The sequence below is a fragment of the Crotalus tigris genome, unplaced genomic scaffold (genome assembly GCF_016545835.1).
Source record: "Crotalus tigris isolate CLP2741 ecotype Arizona unplaced genomic scaffold, ASM1654583v1 scf7180000018674.437415, whole genome shotgun sequence".
Lineage (NCBI taxonomy): Eukaryota > Metazoa > Chordata > Lepidosauria > Squamata > Viperidae > Crotalus > Crotalus tigris.
The window spans coordinates 401,257-422,438 of NW_024097138.1; the positions used below are offsets into that span (position 1 = coordinate 401,257).

The 21,182-nt window shown below is 37.3% G+C and overlaps 1 protein-coding gene across 5 annotated transcripts in view; it reads left to right on the forward strand.

Annotated features, from left to right (window-relative positions):
- LOC120313410 (BRCA1-associated RING domain protein 1-like) overlaps positions 1–20,677 on the forward strand; it is a 58,838-nt gene extending 38,161 nt beyond the window's left edge. For 4 of the 5 annotated variants that reach the window (XM_039355321.1, XM_039355320.1, XM_039355319.1 and 1 more), the window contains 5 exons: positions 2,160–2,268; positions 11,782–11,917; positions 13,213–13,305; positions 18,687–18,784; positions 19,820–20,677. In XM_039355321.1, coding sequence (XP_039211255.1) covers positions 2,160–2,268; positions 11,782–11,917; positions 13,213–13,305; positions 18,687–18,784; positions 19,820–20,176 — 793 coding nt within the window. In that variant the 3' untranslated portion in view covers positions 20,177–20,677. The remainder of the gene's footprint in view (positions 1–2,159; positions 2,269–11,781; positions 11,918–13,212; positions 13,306–18,686; positions 18,785–19,819) is intronic. The other variant, XM_039355322.1, reaches the window with a different exon arrangement.
- Positions 20,678–21,182: the final 505 nt, after the last annotated feature.

The following is a 21,182-nucleotide window of genomic DNA, read 5'->3' on the forward strand; positions in this document are numbered from 1 at the left end:
AATTAAAGCATTCTCAAGAAATAGCTGTTCAACCTCTGCTAGAAACATTTGAAAAAGAAGAGTTGCAATTGTCCTTTGTAATGGGTTTTATTGGCTGGCTGCTTTCTTTTTCACTTGTATGACTACCAAGCCAGATTTCTTCCATCTTATATCTGTATTAAAAAATATTTATTATTTTCAATTTACCAAGCAGATGTGAGCAGCAAAATGAAGGGACAACAACACTGAGATTGATAGAAACATTATAAGTAAATAATTTATTTATTTTAAGTTAATTTAAACTTTGAGAGACATAGGGATTGTTTATTGGAAAACTGAAGACCTTGCCAATGATATCGCTAAATGGACAGAATAGTCATTTAAGTTACTTTTTATTACTTGGTATAATTCAAGTACCAAATATTTCCCATAGCCCCATCAATTAACCAGTCAGTTTATTATTATAGCCAAAGGCCAACACATAAAATTAAATATTAAATAAAACAGAACTAAATAGAATCGAACACAAGAAGGCATAGCAATACATTACAATTAATGATGTAATCAATGAGTCTGCCTAGTTTTACAGACAGTATAACAAAACCTATCTACCTTCAGAGAGATTGAGTCATACTGACCTGACAATAAAAATACATTGAGTATGGTCTAATACTGAATAAAAACATGTAATAAAATTAATCATAAAAGATTATTAAAAAGATCTAAAATATTTATGTTTCTGGTGAATCCCTGGTGCTGCTGCGCAGAATCTAGCCACTTGCACCATGATCACTGCCTGCTCATCCTTAAGTCACTATAGATAAATACTTTCCTTACGACCAGGATACCTATCGATTATGGGGAGGATATGGTTTTTCCGAATAACTCTATAGAAGGAACATTGAAAGAGTATGTGTCCAATGGTCTTCACCTCTCCTGAGCCACAGGAGCAGAGTCTTTCAGACAATGGTGTCTTTTTATGCTTGCCGTACAGGACAGCCGATGGAAATGCATGGCACCTTGTGAGCAAAAATGCTTTCCAGTGGTTTACTGACTCCAACTGACTAAGATAACAGGCAGGTATAACAACATATCTCATAGAGTCTGGAGCCAGAAATAACAGAGCTAAGCCTAAGTCCACTTGCCTCTTGATGCCCTCTACCTTTTGTCGCAAAATTTGTTTTGCTTGGTCATAGTCCAATTTGAGTAGCCCTATCAAATTTTAAAATCCTTTGATTTGGAAGACTGAAACTCTTCAAGAAAGTTTCTTTACAGTGATCACTGGAGATAGCAGACCAGTTAAATGAAATGTCAGCCAAAGTTGAGGGAATATTGTAGAGCCATCAATTTCACAGAAAACTATTTACACCTGGGAGTAAACAATAACAGATGGATAAGAGTATACCAGAATCTATGTGGTAGTTTATTTGGAGTTGCATGTTTTCCTGCAAATAAGCTGCAAAAATATGTTCAGGAAAAAAGCAGGCACGGCCGTGATAAGAGGGAAGAAAGACCTTAATTCATGGTAACTTCCTTAACTAATCAGCTCCATTGATTTTGGCATTACTGGTAGTCCTCGACTTACAACCACAACTGAACCCCAAATCTCTTGCTAAGCAAGACAGTAAACTAACTTATGACTTTTCTTGCCACAATTGTTAAGTGAATCTCTGCAGTTATTAAGTTAGTAACATGGTTGTTACTAGGTTTCCCATTGCTACTCAGAATGTCACAAGAAGTGACCTTGGGACACATGCCAGTTGCCAAGCGTCTGAATTTTGATCATGTGACTTTGGGGCTGCTGCAGTGACTGTTAGTATGAAATACGGTCTTAAGTGACTTTTTTTTATTGCCGCTGTAATTTTGAATGGTCACTAAATAAATGGTTGTAAGTCAAAGGCTATCTGTACAGTATGTTGAAAATTCTGGTCAGTGCATAATAAGAGATCACTAAAAGGACCTGCTTAGTTAAAAATGAGCAGTTTCAATGGGTTGCCTCCTTTTTATATTTCTTTGCTGTTCTTTATCCATCTGTCATAAATGTTAGTGGTTTAATTGTTTTTTAATGCAATATTTCTTGTAAATATATAAATATAAAAATCCTAAAGTGTAGTTATAATCAGATATAATCTAATCTTATCCCTTGTTTACTTAAAATCTACCTTTCCTTCTTTTACTAGTAATATGTTTGGTCACAAACCTGTGGATTATGCTGAAACAGAAGAGATGAAATTGCTTCTCATGCAACCAGGAAAGAATGATTCTTCTTCAGTTATGCAATATGCAGAAGTACGTATTTTTTCTTCGTTTAACTATAGTTCTGAATGATAATAAAGCTAGTCTTATTAAGTGAGGGCAATATATAAATCTCAACAATGTTATTTGTAATACTTCTCACTATTTTATGAAAGTACCTAAGTCATAAGAAATAAATTATAATTTAAGAAAAAGTTATAAAACATAGCTCTCAACTTTTCTTTTATGTGATCTTATGTAATCATTAAATCATAGGGAACCACTGCCTGGTGAAAGGAACTAATTAATTTTGGGTTTCCCATGCTATTAAATAAGCAGATCATAATAAAATAATGTAGCAAAAAATACAATAAGATTATAAATGAAATAATAAAAATAGTGTTAGGCATAAGAAAGTTAAAGCAAGATAAAGCTAGAGTTACAACTAAGAACTTAAGTATTTTTCTAAGTTTAAATGATAACAGCAAAAGTAGCAATCCAACTACTAACAGTTGGAAATACAACTTTGGATAGTTAGTTCAGTTCAAGGTATGAGGCCTTGAGTTTACCGACCATCAGTAATTTGACCCAGATTTGTAAATGGGACAGTGAAGGATATAATAAATAACATCTGACACTTGACCAACCCAGCAAGGAGAGAGACATGGTATAAACAGGGTATTTAAAAAGATCTTCCTTTGAAATAGTCTGAGGTCATGGTTTGTGGGTGAAGGAATGTTGAAGATTTTCTCAGTGAGGAACTGATAATATTATTCAGGTACTGAGAGATATTTCTATGTCTTTTATGGTGATGTTACCAAGATTAAAATTTGGCATTTTTATTGGCATTTCTTTTGGAAAACCATGTTCTAATATTTTCTCAGTTCCAAGAGATGAGTTCTCCCAAAGGTAGTATGGAATACATTTGCAGAATGGATGATTAAAGTTTGGACCATTGATTCCCAACTGGGTAATGAAGAAAACAGAATTTGGCAAAATGGGATTCTGGAAAGTTTCTAATTTCTGATAATGCCCTAACCATGCAAGATCCATTCTAACAATGATAGAAGGTAGTCTTTTCTCCAGCTTTAGATAAGCAGTGGGGGATCTCTGGAGGAAGCCTAAAAGTAAACAAAGAAGAGGGAGTCAAGCTATTCTCCAAGGCGCCTGAAGGCAGGACAAGAAGCAATGGATGGAAACTGATCAAGGAGAGAAGCAACCTAGAACTAAGGAGGAACTTCCTGACAGTTAGAACAATTAACCAATGGAACAACCTGCCTCCAGAAGTGGTGAATGCTCCAACACTGGAAGTTTTTAAGAAGAGACTGGACAGCCATTTGTCCGAAATGATATAGGGTTTCCTGCCTGAGCAGGGGGTTGGACTCAATGATCTCCAAGGTCCCTGCCAACTTTATTATTATTATTATTATTATTATTATTAGTAGTAGTAGTAGTAGTAGTAGTAGTAGTAGTAGCAGCCTTGTGTGACTCCTTTCTCCAAATAAATAGGGTTTTACAAGGACCCTTGTGGGACCATTATTATTCTAGCTGAAATGTCAGTATGTAATTCAATTATTAATTTGAGAAGTCACCTATTGATGTCTGTCCTTGCTAGATCTTTATTTAATTAACTTAAATTTAATGTTAAATCAAAGTCAAAGATAAGATTAATAAACGTGACATAAAGTTGTTTTTTATGTCCATTGGTATATTTCTGAATAAGAATTTTCAAGAGCCGAGGTGGCGCAGCAGTTAGAGTGCAGTACTGCAGGCCACTTTAGCTGACTGTGTTCAGCAGGTCAGCGGTTCAAATCTCACCGGCTCAAGGTTGACTCAGCCTTCCATCCTTCCGAGGTAGGTAAAATGAGGACCCAGATTGTTGGGGACAATGTAAATATATATATACATTGCTTACTGGTGTACACCGCTTAGAGAGTGCTTGCACTTAAAGCGGTATATAAGTCTCATAAATAAATAAATAAACGTGATGCCATGATCTACTATGTGGTATCCTTTTCAAAATGCCATCTGTTTTGGACGGAAGAATTTTGTTTCTTTCTCCCAATCTTCTAATTTATTCAGAAGATGTCTTCATAAAGCTTAAAAGAGGTCTAGCAAACTAATTGCACAATAATTGGCCTTTTAAAGATTTGGTAGGTTATACTTTGTTTCCAATGGAGAGATACAAACATGATTCTAACTATCAAGTTTGCAAAGAGTGTTGGATTGCTAACATGCAAAAATGCCACTGTGTACATCCAGATAAAATATTTACACAACAGTGTGAAATAAATTACATTGTGAATAACATAATCCTTAATATTATATACAGGGCTTTTTTTCTCATAGAACGCCCAGAACGGAGTTCCCGCACCTTTTTTGGATGGAACCTTGTAGGGTAGGCAAGGCGGGTTGTATGACATGTGTGAGCACCTTTTTTTTTTTTTTTTAAGAAAACAAGCACTGATTATACATAATAGCACTCAGGGTAGTTATATTTATTATTTTCTTCTCAAACAACCTGCAAAACCCTCACAGGCCATTACTGGTTCACGGACTATCAGTTAGGAAATGTTGTAATAATATAATTCCTGCAGCAACAGTATGCAACTTCATATCAAATAATTGCAAGTCAATTATACAATTTAAAAACAATAATGCAAGGATATTTAAATTGTTCCAGGATTTAATATCAAGATTTTCATATTCTAAATCTCCTAATGTGTGTCTTTGCCAAGGAAGCTCCCAGTGTCAAGCATTTACCCTCTACAAACACAGATTGGAGTTCATTGTAGAAAATGGCAGATGGCTATGTAGAGAACCTAGTTTTTAATAAGAGAAGAATAGATCATTTATATTAGGATTCCCAGTATTAATAACACTATTGACCTGTCCCATCTTGACTGTTTGAATTTCATATCAAAAGTTGAGCTGATTTATGACAGGCTTCACATAAAATTATGTACGAAAATTACATTTATATGTAGAGCTAAAACTAAAAATGCATCATTTCAGCTGTTTAAAGGTTTTTTTGTTTTTCTGAAGATACAAGAAAGTTGTACCTTATTATATACCAATTGAATTGCTATAGGAATAATCAGTTTTTCAGAGTCCTGTGAAAATTTTTCTCTATACAACTATGGAAGATGTCTTAAGCAACAGGAAATGGGTTTGGTCATGAGAGTTAAGTATGCAGGTTTCTGAGTGAGGAAATGATGAACTAGATTTCTCCAAAGAAGTAGAAGAGACTCTGTGGCTAGGACCAACAGACCAGCAATGAATCCAGTCCAAAGAAACCTCTCCAGATAAAGAAGCAGATGAGAGGTTGCTTACTTGTGCTCTGGGCAGCAGCTCCTCATGAGGAGACTAGAATAGGAATTTCCTGTGGGATTAAAGCCAAGAGACGAGGAAAGCCATCAAGTTCTCAACTATGGCATGGCCTTTATGGGCAGTAGGTTTGTTGAACCTCACATTATATTTCACCTTTGAAATATAAAGTTAAAAGAGATTTTCAAACAATTAGTTTGAAAAAAGCACCTTGTGAGTTAATCTTTCTTCCAGTACAAAAGAAAAATGAAATAACAGCTTAAATAATTTTTAAAAAATTAAAGTAAATAGCAAAAAGCGTAATAAGGTAATCTAAAAAGGTTACAGATGAATTAACCAAACAATTTTGGAATATTAGGACATTTGCTAACAGTTTTGGGAAATAATTAAACCAAACAGTACCTTTGTGGGAATGTAAATTGTTTCGTCTATTAGAAAATAAATAAGCAATAACCATTTGAGATTTTCCAGTTTTAGAAATGAAACACTAGGCAGAAGAAAGGACGAGAGGGGAGAGAAAAACCTATCTTGTGGAATCTACAAAATGACAAACAATGCTATAACATTTAGAGACATTTGGGGAGATTTTTAAGGAATGGGGTGAGAAACTAAAATGTCAGCAACAATTTTGTTTTTATGGATGTATTATTTGCAAAAGATTTTAAAGAAGTGAAAGATATGAAAGAGAATATTTTGGAAGACTGACAGGATAAAAGGGATAAACAAATATTACCTGATGCAGATATACTAACAAATAAATTCTGAATTATAAGACAGAGATGACAGACTTAAAGGAAACATAAATGATAATGCAAGAGAATGACCTGGATGACTTTATTATTGGATTTACAAATGAGGGTTGATAAACATTTGAAGAAACCTTTGAAATGAAAGAAAGAAAGAAAAATTGAAGCGAGATAAAATCCTACAACAGCTTCTGAATGAATTAAGGACTAATATACAGAATCTTAAGGAAACAATAAAAGTTGATTTGTTTGATTGGAGTTAAAGTAAGACATAACTTTCTATGTCCTTTTTTATTGATGGCCACCAAAATTGCCGTTTAATTAAGTGTAAAGTTTTTACAAATCCAAAATGCCCTGCTGATTTTGTGTCATGGCAAAGGTGCATGAAAGTTAGTCTTTGAGTTGTTGGTATATATAACTTTTCCCCTACCCAAGGCAACCCGTCTCTCATTGTGCACACATGTTTGTTTTTCTGGAACCAGTCATCTGTTTCCAAACTTTTTCTGAATTCAATCCCAGTTTGGCTGTCCAGTTGTGGTTTTATTTTGGCTTGGGTTCTTGTGGTTACTGGTGCTGCCAGTTGTGACTCTGCCATTATTGGTCTAGAGTCTGTGGTTCGTGCGCTGTTATATTGAGGCATGCGAGATAGTGCATCTGCCAGGAAGTTCTTTCTTCCTGGTAAATGTTTGAGCTTAAATTGGAATTGGTGAAAATGCTGGGACCAGCGGGCTTGTTTGGGATTGAGTTTCCTGGAAGTTTTCAGGGCTTCTAAATTTTTGTGATCAGTCCACACCTGGAAGGGGATTTTGTTGCCTTCCAGGAACTGTCGCCACGTGAGTAATGCCCAACGTATCCCATAAGCCTCCTTCTCCCATACGGGCCAGCGCTGTTCTGTTTCCGTGAGTTTCTTGGATGTATATGCACAGGGTTGCAATACTGTATCATCATTTTCTTGTAATAGCACAGCCCCCACTGCCACATCACTTGCATCTGCCTGTATTATGAAGGGCTTGTCCATGTCTGGGTGCCTTAGTACTGGTTCGGCAGAAAAAAGTCTCTTTAGTCTCTCAAACGCTGCTTGGCACTCCATTGTCCATGTTAGTGGCTGGCTAGGTTTTACTGAGGATGTTCCCTTCGTTTTTAGTAAGTTAGTGAGGGGCAAGGCTATCTGTGCAAATGAGGGGATGAATTGGCGGTAAAAATTTGCAAAGCCCAGGAAACTTTGTAGTTGCTTTCTTGTGCGGGGTGGTGCCCAATTTAGTACTGCTTTGACCTTCTCCGGGTCCATTTCAATACCCTGTGGGGATATGCGATAGCCTAGGTAGTCTATCCTTTCCTGGTGGAATTCGCATTTTGAGAGTTTGGCATATAGGTGAGCGGCTCGCAGCTTCTTTAAAACCGCTCTGACAAGTTTGACGTGTTCTTCTTTTGTTTCAGTAAAGATAAGAATGTCGTCCAAGTAAACAAGGACCCCCTTAAACAGGTGCTCCCTTAGAACGTCATTGATTAATTGCATAAAGACTGCAGGGCCCCCTTGTAATCCAAATGGCAAGACTTTGAATTGATAGCACCCCATGGGGCAGTTAAATGCAGTCTTCCATTCGTCCCCTTCCTTGATTCTCACGCGATAGTAAGCTTCCCTTAAGTCTAGTTTAGAAAAAATTTTCCCTTTCGATAGGTGTGACAGCATGTCTTTCATGAGGGGCAGCGGGTATAGGTTGCTTTCACTGATTGTATTCAGGGCCCTATAATCCACGCATAAACGTAAAGAGCCATCCTTCTTCTCTCTAAAAAGGACCGGGGCAGCCACTTTAGGCTTGGCTGGCTCAATGAAACCTCTCTCCAGGTTTTTTTTTATAAATCTTTCCATTTCCTCCTTCTCCTTTGGGCTCATGGAGTATAATCTGGGCTTCGGGAGTTTTGCCCCAGGCTTGAATTCAATGGTACAGTCTGTGGGTCGGTGGGGGGGAAGCTCATTCGCCCTCTCCTCACTGAAGACTTCAGCAAGGTCCCTATATTCCTCTGGTATTTCTGTTAATCTTTTTTCCTCTCCTATGGATGCTTTTTCTATTCTTGATTCTGGTAGCCTCCCTTGGGGTTTTAAGTCCATAGGGTCCCCCTTCGGGAATTTGATTTCTGTCGTCCTCCAATTTACCCAGGGGTTCCATTTTTTCAACCATTCCATCCCTAGAATCATTGGGCATTCCATACCTGGGGTCACCACAAACGTTAAGTCCTCTTCATGGTTGCCCAGGGAGAGGTGTATTGGCAGAGTGGCTAGGGTAGCTGGCACCCCCCTGCTATGGATCCATCTAGCTGGCCAAATGAGATTGGTTGTTCCAGTCTCCTGGATGGGATGCCCAGATTCCCCACTAGTGTTGGGCTAATGAGGCAGCGGGTGCAGCCAGAGTCTATTAAGGCTTTCACCTTCACAGCTTCGGGCATGGGGGGGATTAATATAGTCACTGTTTTGAAGATGGGTGTGATGCATCCACTTACCAGGGGTTCGCCCTCCGAGCTGTCATCTGAGGCATCCACCGGCCCTGTGGTGTAGGCTGGAGTTCTTTCCCCTTGGTGAGCAGAGGTGGGGGTTTCTGCAATTTCCATCATTCTCATGGCTGTTTCTTTTGGCTTAGCTGAATACTCTCTGGGTTTGTTGATTGGGGATCTGTCTGGGTTGTGCTGGGGGGCCTTTGAGCGGCATTCTACAGCTCGATGCCCTTCTCTTCCGCACTTGAAACACCCCATTTGCTTCTTGGCTGTATCCGATGATTTCACCGGTTGGTGTGTCAGCTCAGGCGGGGGGCGGCTCCATTGTTTTCCTCGGCGGTGCCTCTTCAATATGTCGATCTCTGCTTCCTCTGCCAAGACGTACCATTCCTCAAGTCGATGTGGGTCCCCTCGGGGCAGGCAAGCATCATATAGATCATAGTTTAGTCCGTCTTTGAAATGGCCAAGGAGGATGTCTTCTGGCCAATTCAGTTTGCTGGCAATGGCCCGGAATTCTTGTGTATACTCGGCCACTGGGCGTTTGCCCTGCCTCATCGTTGTTATTCTTTCACGGGCTTTGCGATCAGCCAGGGGGTCTTCAAATCGTCTTCTCAAAGAGGACATGAAACGGTTGAAGTTACTGAGTTCTGGGGCATTGGAGTCATGCAAGTTCACTACCCAATCCGCAGCTGGTCCATCCAGGGCAGATTGCACGATCCGGATGCGGGCTTTGTCGCTGGGAATGTCCTGCCCATATTCCTCCATGTAGCTGAGGACTTGGGTTAGGAAAAACCCCAAGCGTGTTGGCTCCCCTTTGAATTTCACCTCCAACGGTGGACGTCTTGGAATGGATCGGTGCCTCCGTTGTGGGTGGTAGTGTCTTCCGTCCAGATTGCCATCTGTGGTCCGGTAGGGGGTGGGGGCTCCTGGATCAGTAGATGTCCCTGGGGTTGCAGGTTCCACGTCCCCCTCGGTGTCTCTCCCTTTGTGGCTCCAGGAACTGGGGCGGCCGTAGGGCTCAGTATTCTCCTCTCCTAGGGAGCTGAGAGTTCTCTTCATCAGGTCAATAGCTTTCTCTAGGATCCAGTCTGAGTACGGTGCCCAGCTTCCTCCCTCTTCACTTGCGTGCAGGGATTTCTCCATCTCCTGCTTCCATTCTGGTTGCTTGGTCCCCCGTCTCAGGGTCACCTTTCTTGATTCCTTTCCCCACTCACTTTTCTTTCCAACGCCCATCGACCAGCGAGGCTTGTGGTCCTGTGTCTCCACCACTTCTTCTCCTGAGGAATCTGGCCTCTCGGATCCAACATCTGGCAAGGTTCCAACTGGGTCAGCGGCTCTCTTTCCAGGGAGTTTTCCCCCTCTCTTGCTTCGTTGTCTGACATGGTAAATTTTTGCAAAATCCCCCGGCAAGGGTCTCCCTTCCAGGTGGATTAATTTTGCAAGTCCTGTCTAATGTAAGGACCCACCCCACTTTGCATCTTAAGAAGACAGAACTCTTGGAATAATTCTTCCAACAGGAATCCTTTATTAAGAGAAAATGGTTGCAGGCATGCTAGACAGGACTTGGGGTTCAAGCTCTCCCATTCAAGGTTTTAAGGGGTTCCCCAGTAGTCCCACCCAATCAACCCCCCTTCCAGTGATAGTTTCAAGTATCACAATTCCACCCCTTTTCTTCTTTCTTCCGTCTGGATGGAGACTTCAGATAACTACATGAAAGGCAAATACTCTCCTTTGGTATGCTAACACTTCGAGGTTACAATAAACACACATTCAACATTCAGCCCTTTGAAGTGTACTGAAGGAAGTGAGGGCCATAAAGCCCCTTTGTTCTCCCCCTTCTCTCCCTCTTATGGCAGAATCCAGAGATGGCAGAATTGGGAGTTTCTATATTTGATAATTAAAGATGAAATATAATTGGATTCTGACACATAATTTTATAAAATTCTGAGAACCTTTTACAAACTTTTTGCGGACATCTGAATTGAAGTATTAATTGTTCATGAATTTATGAATGGGCAAGGGATGATTATGGAAGGTGGAGAAATGCTGCTTTTGTTATACTTATGATGAAGACTGGAATTCATTTCTTTAAATATTGCTTTTTTAAAACTCTCTTTTTTCTTTGCACTTTTCTTTTTTCTATTTTTTCTCTCTAATCTCAATTTGTATTTTATTATTTAAAATCCTTAATAAAAAGTTATATATTTATATAATTATATAAACACAAATGGCTTTAATAATCAGAAAGTGCTTCTGGCCCTAATAAAAGATAAAGGTTTCCCTGTCAATCGTGTCTGACTCTAGGGCACAGTGCTCATCTCTGTTTCTTGGCCGAGGGAGCTAGCATTGTCCAAAGACAATTTCCATGGTCATGTGGCCAGCATGGCTATATACCAAGGGCACACGGAACACTGTTACCTTCCCACCGAAGTGGTACCTATTAATCTACTGGTATTTGCATGCTTTGGAACTGCTAGGTGGGCAGGAACTGGGGCAAGCTCCTGCCCACCTAGCACTAATGATGTTTCCTAGTTTGGGTAATGAAATGTTTGCAAGAAAACAAGCAAGCTCAGAGAGTATCAAGGACTCCTCATATTAACCCTAAGCTACAAATATAGTTTTCACTGTCAGAAAATTTCTCCTTATTTCTAGGTTGAATCTCTCCTTGATCAGTTTCCATCTGTTATTCCTTATCTGGCCGTCAGGTGCTTTGGAAAATAGGTTGATCTCCTCCTCTCTATTCTCTTTTATTAGTACTGGGGCAAGTAATGGGAGTTCACCCCATTGTGTGGAGGTTGGGTCTCGAACCCAGACTGTCAGTTCTCCAGCTGACAAGGTCAAATACATTTCATCTATGTCCAGAAATTATATAAAAACTTATACTCATTTTGAAATAGTTCTTTATTATGTAATAGAAATGTTGAGTAAATTTGGGTTTTTTATTTTTTTAAAAGGAAGAAATATAAGCTGTTGGGAATATAATAGTTTTCTCTTTTGTCTTTAGTGCACAAACCTAAATTACTGTAAAAAAGGACCTGTTGTTCTCCTTGGGAGTGGTCTTGATCCAGGTCAACAGCTGCTGTTAAGCAAATTGGCCACAGTTATGAAGGTTAGAATATGTACAGAATTTAACAGTTCCGGTAAGTTGTCAGCTTTATTTAATATAATAATACTTTATTGTTTAGCGATAAGGCTGTACAAAATACAGAATTATATAATAAGACAAGGGTAACAAGATATAGTAAAAGGCAAAACTAAAAGGAAATACAAATTGTATTTCTGGGTCACCTTCCATAATTTGGGGAATGCAGTACTGTACTGTTTTGTTCGAATAAAGGACCACATATTTGGGTTCTGGATGCACATGAAATATGTTGTGGTAACATATGGATCTCAATAGGCCATTTGTTTAAAATGTGCCCTAAGATATTGATCTCTATCTTTTTTACACAATTGGCATTCAAATAATGTATGAGCTATGTCCTCTGTATCTGGAGTTCCACCAATACATGCATGTTTGTCATAAGAAACTTGGTTAAAACTTCCATATTTAATAATTGTTAAAATTGTCAAATGGAGCAATGTATGAAGCAAGAAATAGAGGAAAATGCTAATATGTTTTCAGCTCCAGGATTTCCCCCTCAGCAGTTCCATAAACATTGTTTTTAATTGGATCTCAAGTGCCTCCTCTTAAGTAGAAGAATAAATTTAAATTTCCTGTGCCATTTGTTACTAGTATATTTATTATTTTAGATTCTTTTATAATCATAAACTTGAGGGGTATGTATTCCAATATAGGAATCTACTATTATAGCATCCCTAACAGAAGACCATTCAGCTTTTGTGTAAACAGCTCCAGCAAATCTCCAGAGGCAGTTTTTTTATATTGAAAAGCTCTTAATGTTCAGAATTTTTGCCTAATGTCCAATTTAATTTTACTTCCCTATAATTTAAGCACACTAATTTTTAATATTTTGGAACTTTTTGACCACAGAATTTTACCTATTAGATTATAGAGTAGATTATGATCATAACGGTAACTATAGCATAATGGTAAGAAGGATACCTAAAAATTATTTTTTTTAATACATAAGGATTTTTTGGGGGGTAACTATTTCTCAGAGATTGAAAACTTTAACATAATACTGATAGATCCGTATATTGTCTGCTAATATCTGGCAGTTTCTCATTTCCCTGTCTTCCTAAATCCATTGTCTCCCGTTCAGGGAATACTTGAGTCTATGGAGTGTAAGAAGCTTTTCGGAGAATATAATGCTTCTCTTCCTTTTGTGGGAACTATTCTGCCTGTGTTGTAGGCTAGTGTCTGTAAAATTGAATTATTCTTTGAATGTGAAGGATCAAATCAGTTGTGGTTTGTTTACACAAGGAAGAATTCATCCTGCAGTTTATACATTTTAACAAACTCTCATTTTAGTGACACATGTCGTTATTCCTGCATATCCTGTGCGAACTACTATGAAATGCATGTTGGCACTTTTATCTGGATGTTGGATCTTGACATTTATGTGTAAGTAATTGAATTTGGGGGGTATTTAAGAAAAACATATGTTTGAGATGATGGCACAAAGATAATGAATGTAGTATCGATGCTATTTTTCAACACTTTTCAACACTTCTCATAATCAATAATCCTATAATTATGCAAAATGTTTTGAATATCTCCAAGCTTATAACAGTTATTCCAAGTTCAAGGCAGTATAATATGTACTCAACAGTTTTGTTTTGAGAGCAGTATAAAACATATCTGTACTTATTGTAATTGATTATCAAAAATGCTTACAAGATAGCAATAAACAAGAATCATAATATGCTGATTTACCATGGTTGATTAACAGTATTATGAAAATTAAATGGGTGTGCAATTTGAAAGAGTAAATACCTATTCACAATTGGATAATACAAATTTATCTTAGAGAATTGTTATAACCCCACTCTGCTGTTGTTTAGAAGAGCTTTGAAGACCTGACTCTTCACCCAGGACAGCTAAAGGCTGCTCCAGGAACACACTTCAAGAGTTGAAATTTGGATCACGTTGTTTGGTACTTTTGCCATATATATCACACATAGCATTCCTTTCATTATAGCATCTTCTGCCAATTGGATTCTATTTGTACAGTAATATGTTCTTTTTAGATTTATGAAAAATAACTGATAACTAAAAGGCAAAATTTATATTTGTATTTTTAGTTAAATTTGTACTGAAAGACAAAAAGTACAAAAGTACAAAAGTACAAAAAAAAAAAAAGGAAGGACACATAACTAAGTCAGAATATCAGCAGATAGTCCGAATCTACCCAAGATGGAGTCAGAAAAGCAAAGGCTCAGAATGAACCAAGGCTTGCAACATAAGTCAAAGATAATAAAGTTTCTTTCAACATATAAATAACAAGAAAAGAGTCAAGGAAATAGTTGGCTCACTAAAGAGAGAAGATGGCAAGGAAGTAACAGGCTGTAGAGAGAAAGCAGAACTGCTTAATTCATTGTTTGCATCAGTTTTCACGCAAAAAGAAACTATAGCCCAATCTACCAAAAACATAACTGTAAAAGAGAGACTAGAAATAAAAATTAAAATAAGCAAGAAAATGGTAAGAGAACACCTGTCTGACTTTGATAAATATAAATCACTGGGACCTGACAGGTTACCCCCCAGAGTTCTGAAAGTGCTGGCAGAGGTTAACTCAGAACCATTATACCATATCTTTAAAAAAGTCCTGGAGCACTGAGGAATTACCAGAGGATTGGAAAAGAGCTGATGTGGTTCCCGTCTTCAAAGAAGGAAAGAAAAATAGACTAAGGAAACTACAGCCCAATCAGCCTAACCTGGGAAGATACTGGAAAAGATAATCAAAAAACAGATCTGTGAACATCTAGAAACAAATAAAGTTATAACTAGAAGCCAGTATGGGTTTGTTAAAAACAGATCATGCCAAACCAATCTTATTTCATTCTTTGATAAAGTGATTAAATAAGTAGACCAGTGAGATGCTGTGGACATAATATGCTTAGACTTCAGCAAGGCATTCAACAAAGTAGACCACAATCTACAGCTAGGTAAGCTAGAAAAATGTGGAACAGACAATATCACCACCAGATGGATTTGTAGCTGGCTGACAAACCATACTCAACGAGTAGTCCTTAATGGTATTACATCCACATGGAGGGAAGTAAGCAGTGGGGTGCCACTAGGTTCTGTCTTAGGCTCAGTACTCTTCAATATCTTCACAAATGACTTAGATGAGGGAATAAAAGGGGAATTCATCAAATTTACAGATGACACTAAGCTGGCAGGAATAGCCAACTGCCCAGAAGACAAGCTCAGGATGCAAAAAGTTTTTGACAGACTTGAACAATGGACCCTATCCAACACATGAAAGTTAATGTGGAGAAAAGCAAGGTTTTACACTTAGGCAGGAAAAACCAAAGGTACAAGTACAGATTAGGCAAAACCTGGCTCAAAAACAGTCACTGTGAGAGGGACCTTGGAGTCCAAATGAACAATCACTTAAACATGAGCCAGCAGTGTGCGGCAGCAGTCAAAAAAGCTAATAAAATCCTTAGTTGTATAAACAGAGGCATAGAATCAAAATCACATGAAGTATTACTACTGCTTTATAAAGCCTTAATAAGGCCACATCTTGACTACTACATCCAGTTTTGGTCACCACATTACAGAAAAGATGTTAAGACTTTGGAAAAAGTGAAAAGAAGAGCAACTAAGATGATTAAGGGCCTGGAAACAAAAACATATGAAGAATGGTTGCAGGAACTGGGTATGGCCAGTCTAAAAAACAGAAGGGGTAGGGTTGACATGATAGCAGTATTCCAGCATTTGAGAGGCTGCCACAAAGAGGAAGGAGTCAACTTATTTTTCAAAGCACCAGAAGGCAACAATGAATGAAAACTACTCTAGGAGAGAAGCAACCTGGAATTAAGGAGAAACTTCCTAATAGTGAGGACAGTTAACCAGTGGAACAGCTTGCCTTCAGATGTTGTGGGTGCTTCATCACTGGAGGTTTTTTAAAAAGATTGGACTAGAAGACCTCCAAGCTCCCTTCCAGCTCTATTCTGATGGATTGACTACTTTGATTTCTTAAGTCTTATCAATCAATCAATCAATCTGTTTATTACAGCCATAAGGCCAGACATAATCAAAATATAACAACAGTGACAATTTTACTTCCATATTTACAGAATATAAAACCATCAAACAATCAATGTAATATAATCCGAAATTCTCAAAATAAAACATTATATTAAAATTTTTCAGACCTTAATAATGGTGCGACGTATTGTGCAAATGGTGGCACAAAATTGGGCAACCTGAATTGATATTTTCGGATCCTTATCTGAAAGTAGCAACTTTAGATAAAATTCATATCCCCTACCTGGAAACTTTTTCAATATCGGATATATAAGAATCTGTCTACAATCTTTATATAAAGAACAATGAAGCAGCATATGGCTTAGGGTTTCTATAGAGCCATCACCGCATGGACACACCCGAAGGTGCATAGGAATGCCCTTAAACCATCCAAAAAGGACTGCCGAGGGCAACGCATCTAGTCTGGCTAAGGTGAAAGCTTTACGAAATTTCAAAATTGTAATGGAAAATAGATAAGAAGCTGGGAAATACCCTTCTGGAAGCAAGTGACAAATATTGGAATGTGCCACCTTACTTAAGTTTGTTTGGAGATCAATATCCCAGAGGACGTTGTTTCAAGACAGTTCTAGCATTATCAAATCCTAATGAACACAGACTTTCCATAGATAAGCCCAGCAATTTAATTTTATCTAGTGCTTTTTTTCCCCACGATGATTTAAAATGATCTATAAATACTAAAGGGGCTAAACCTACAAGCATCAAAATTAACTTTAGCCAAAAGGTAAGAAGGAGTGACCATGCTCTAGCTTCCAATGAAACTAAACCTATTTCCACCCATGGGATGGCATTTTTAATACTTTTAGGTACCATCAGTATGGCTCTAATAAACTTATTTTGAATAATTTCAATAGCATTAAGCTTTGCAAGTGAACATATTTGTGAGCCATAGAGGAGCTGAGGGACTGCCTTAGCTTGAAAAACCTTACAAGCTACCGAGATATAGTAAGCTCCTTTAGAATGATAAAATTTTATGATAGTTGATTAGGTGCGCTGTGCAACACTTGCCCGATAAAAGAAAATGAGTATGCCAGGGTAGGGAGGCATCGAACTGCACTCCAAGATATTTATAGGTACGCACCTGTTCAATTGGAGTCCCATCAATTTGCCATTTATGGATCTTACGATAAGAGGCAAATACTAAAACTTTAGGTTTTTCATAATTTATTAAAAGTTTGTATTCTATGCAAAATAAAGCTAGTGCCCTAAGTGCTTTTCTCATTCCCACCTGAGAAGTGGACAAAATAACTATATCATAGTGCTGGACTTGCACGATCAGCCAAGATAGGTAGATGATGGGCTGGATCAGCAAGCACTTGCATTATTGGATTTAGATACAAATTAAAAAGTAGTGTAGCTAATATGCAACCTTGCCTTACACCTCTATAGGTTGGAACTGCTTTAGATAAATGTCCCCAGGGGGAACATCTGATTTTTAGGGAGGTATTTGAATAGAGCGACTGGATGAGAGCCAACAGCCTTTTATCAATCGTGGAATGTCTTAGACTATACCACAATCTCTCTCTTGGTATTAGATCAAAAGCTGACTTAAAATCAACAAAAGTTGCATAAAGAGAACCACGGTAGAATATTTTTCAGCCAAATGGTGCAAAATTAGACAATGATCGAGTGTTGAACGTTCCTCCCTAAATCCGGCCTGTTCTTCAGCAATAATATTTTCATTTTGTATCCAATCCACTAACTTTGTATATAAAAATCTGGCATAGAGTTTATTTGTTGTATTTAATAAAATATAGGCCTATAGTTTACAGGGTCAAGTCTACTTCCTTTATTTTTGTATATTGGTACTACAATGGTCTGATTCCAATCAGGTGGAAAACGTCCTATGTTATTAATATGAGTGAATAGGATGGCTAAAACTGGGGCCCACCAATCTTTATTTTCCCTTATTAATTCTGGGGGGATAAAATCCCCTCCGGATGCTTTACCTGATTTCAACTGGGCAATAAGCTCTTTGACCTCAGCTATGGATACTGGAGGCCAATCCGGGAGGTCATTACAAGGGGGGATCACTTCTGAAATCACAGCAGGAATCCACTTAAAGATGTTTTTAAAATGATCCTCCCATTTGTCAGCAGATATTTGTGAAATAGGGCCAAAACATCTATTTGTAAAAGACTTATTTATTAAATGCCAGAACAAAGTAGAATTTTTGAGCGTTGCTGCTGAAATTAGATTACTCCTATTTTCTCTTATAGCCTGTTGTTTGTTATCTTTAAGAGATCTTTACAGATTTTTTTTGTGGTCTTGAGTAATTTAGAAGTGTTCACCGAATTTTCCTGGCGAAAGGAAATGATTGCATTTAAGAAAGCTTTTTTTGCTTTAATGCAATCACTATCATACCAAGATTTAGATCTTTTATGCGCATGCACATAGTAAGCTGTTGTAAATCTTGTCAGGGGGGGTTGGAGATGAGTGGTAATTGATTGATACAACAAAAATGCTTGTTCATATGAATCAGATGAGCAAATTTGAACATGCATATGAAGGTCAACATTTCAGCCATAGTTTTGGCCAGTTCCTGAGTAAGTCTCATCTAGTATTGAGCCTTTCTCTTAGCCTGGCACATGTTCCAGCCAGTCATCTTCTGTCCATCTATTGTCTTCATGATTTTTTTCCTAATCCTTCAATTCCCCCTCCCCAAACCCACTTCTGGATTTGCAGAAAATAACTACATTTTTTTTTAAACTTTTTTCCCCTACTTTTAGGGGTAGAAGCCAGCTTGAGGAGTGGCACTTTTGAACAAGAAGAGAAATATGAAATAGATGGTGGTCCTCGACAAGGCCGCCTGAACACAGAACAGCTTGTGAGGACTTTTTTTTAATCAGTGTTTCAGTTATATTGTTGTGATAGCTTGGAATTTTTGTCATTTTATCTTTGTTTTTCCAGACAAGGGAAGAATAGTGCTTTGTTTCAGCATTTGGTTTTGAGAAATGATAGCTAAATTAAATTAGAAATGTAATTGTTAACTGTAAACGGATTTTTATTGTCAATAAATGTTCCAAAATATTCAGGTTTTTGGTAAGTTTTGGAAAAATGTTTACAGCTATTACCTGAAGTAGAATGGATTCATCTTTGATAAATTTTAACACATCAGTAATTTTGGTTAGTAAAACTGTTTGATAGCCTTGTCCTGTTGTGTATGTTGTTGTGCAAACATGTAAATTATAATTAACATGTCCTACTGAATCTTCAGCTTGTTTCTCCTCCCACATCTAGTAATATTTTGTAATCATTTGTTAATTAAGTTTAAACACATGCACACCAAATTCAGATTATTTTTAATCCATATATGAAGTTTAGCCCCTTTCATCTCTTTACCTGTTTTCTACCAGCTTCTTCTGTTCCAAACCTCCACATATTTTTTGTTTATTTGATCTATTTGCTATCCCTCATTTCTACAACATAACTGATCTGAATTTTTTTTACAATCTTTTTGTTTCCTTTTTCCTCACATTCCATTGCTTTCATCCAAAGGATTGTTTACTCTTTTTTTATCCCTAAGAATAGGTTACATGTCTGATTTCCTCCTTTGGAACTATTCCTCTTGGCTTCTTGTTTGTTGTTCTGTTTTGTCCCATTTTTGCCAATTCTGGGCTCTTGTTTCTATCTTCACCCTTTTTTTTTCAGCAGCTTCTAGTCCTTAATTTGTTGCTGGTTGATTTGGTATTTTACATGCCATATAAAAATTATAGCTCGTAGATCAACAGAAGCTAGTTAAACTAATATTTAGACTGGGGCACGAGAACATAATTGATTGTAGAGGTTTATTAAATAAGAAATTGTGGCTTTATCTCAATTGTCAGCTGCATAGATGAGAACAATCTATTCTTTATTCCAGTTGCCTAAACTTTTTGATGGCTGCTACTTCTATTTCCTGGGAATATTTAAAGAACACAAGAAAGATGACCTCAAAGAACTGGTGAAATCTGGAGGGGGACAGATTCTCCTAAGGAAGCCTAAATCAGATAACGATGTGACTCAGACAATCAATACAGTAGCCTATCATGCTGAGATTACTTCGGACCAGAGTTTCTGTACACAATATATAATCTATGATGCCTCTTCTAACTACAAACCACAAAAAGTTCATCAAGGAAAAGTTTGGGAAGTACCCTCCAGGTGGCTTATTGACTGTGTGATGTCATTTCAACTGTTGCCTGTTAAAAATGTTTTTCCTAGCATTGTGATAACATAAATGCTGAGATTTAAATTTTGCTGAAATTTTATTAAAAGATACTGAAATTATGTACTGAAACAAATAGATACACTTACTTCTGGAGAGGAAGGTTGTATAAAATTGAGTTACTCCTCAAATCTTAACATGTATATTTTTAAAAATAATAATTGAAGATTCAGATTCCCAAAATCTATTGATTATTGATATTAGCGGAGTTCTCCCTTTTTTTGTGTTCTGTAAACTATATTAATTATTATTGGATATACTAAAATTATCATTCTGTATTGAGATCTTACAAAATCTCAGAAAGCTTGATCAGTACCATTCTGGTTACTGTGATCTTAATATGAGCCTCAGCTCATATTAATGATTTTTTTCTCATTTTCTACATGGTGAAATTAACATTGTCACTGAATTTGTTTTAAAAGATTACTTAGATGTATAATCATGAATTCTGTGCGTCTGTTGAAAGATTCGTTCTTTAATGTTTTTGTATCACAAATAAATCACATTCTGAAACATTACCGTGCAAGACTTTTATTTAAATCTGAGTTTATTTGTGTGTGAGAAAGAGGGAAAGAAAGCACTCAATATAACAAATCATGACAATCAGTAAAGAGCTTGCAATATAATCAATCCTCACAATCAATAGAGTCCTTTCAATTATAGGTCAGTATTGAATTGAATCAAATGATTTTACAACATGAAAAGATAAGGATCAGTTTTCTCAAATGGGTTAGTCTAGGGAGGCAATTTGCAGCCAGCCAGATGTTAATGGAGGGTGGCCCAAGGGAAGTTAGAGTTCAACTTCACATTTTGTTACCTTTCCCTCCTTAATCTTTAATTGAAACATCATTTGACATTTCTTTGGACATGTCTGTGGTGTTACAAGGTGCAAGAATCAATATTTCTATAAAAAAAACTGTAGCCTTACAGATGTTGGATTTCTCCCAGCCCCAGGCAGTATGGACAATGCCTTGAAACAATAACATTCTATTTTATCAATTCTATGCTATAATTGCAC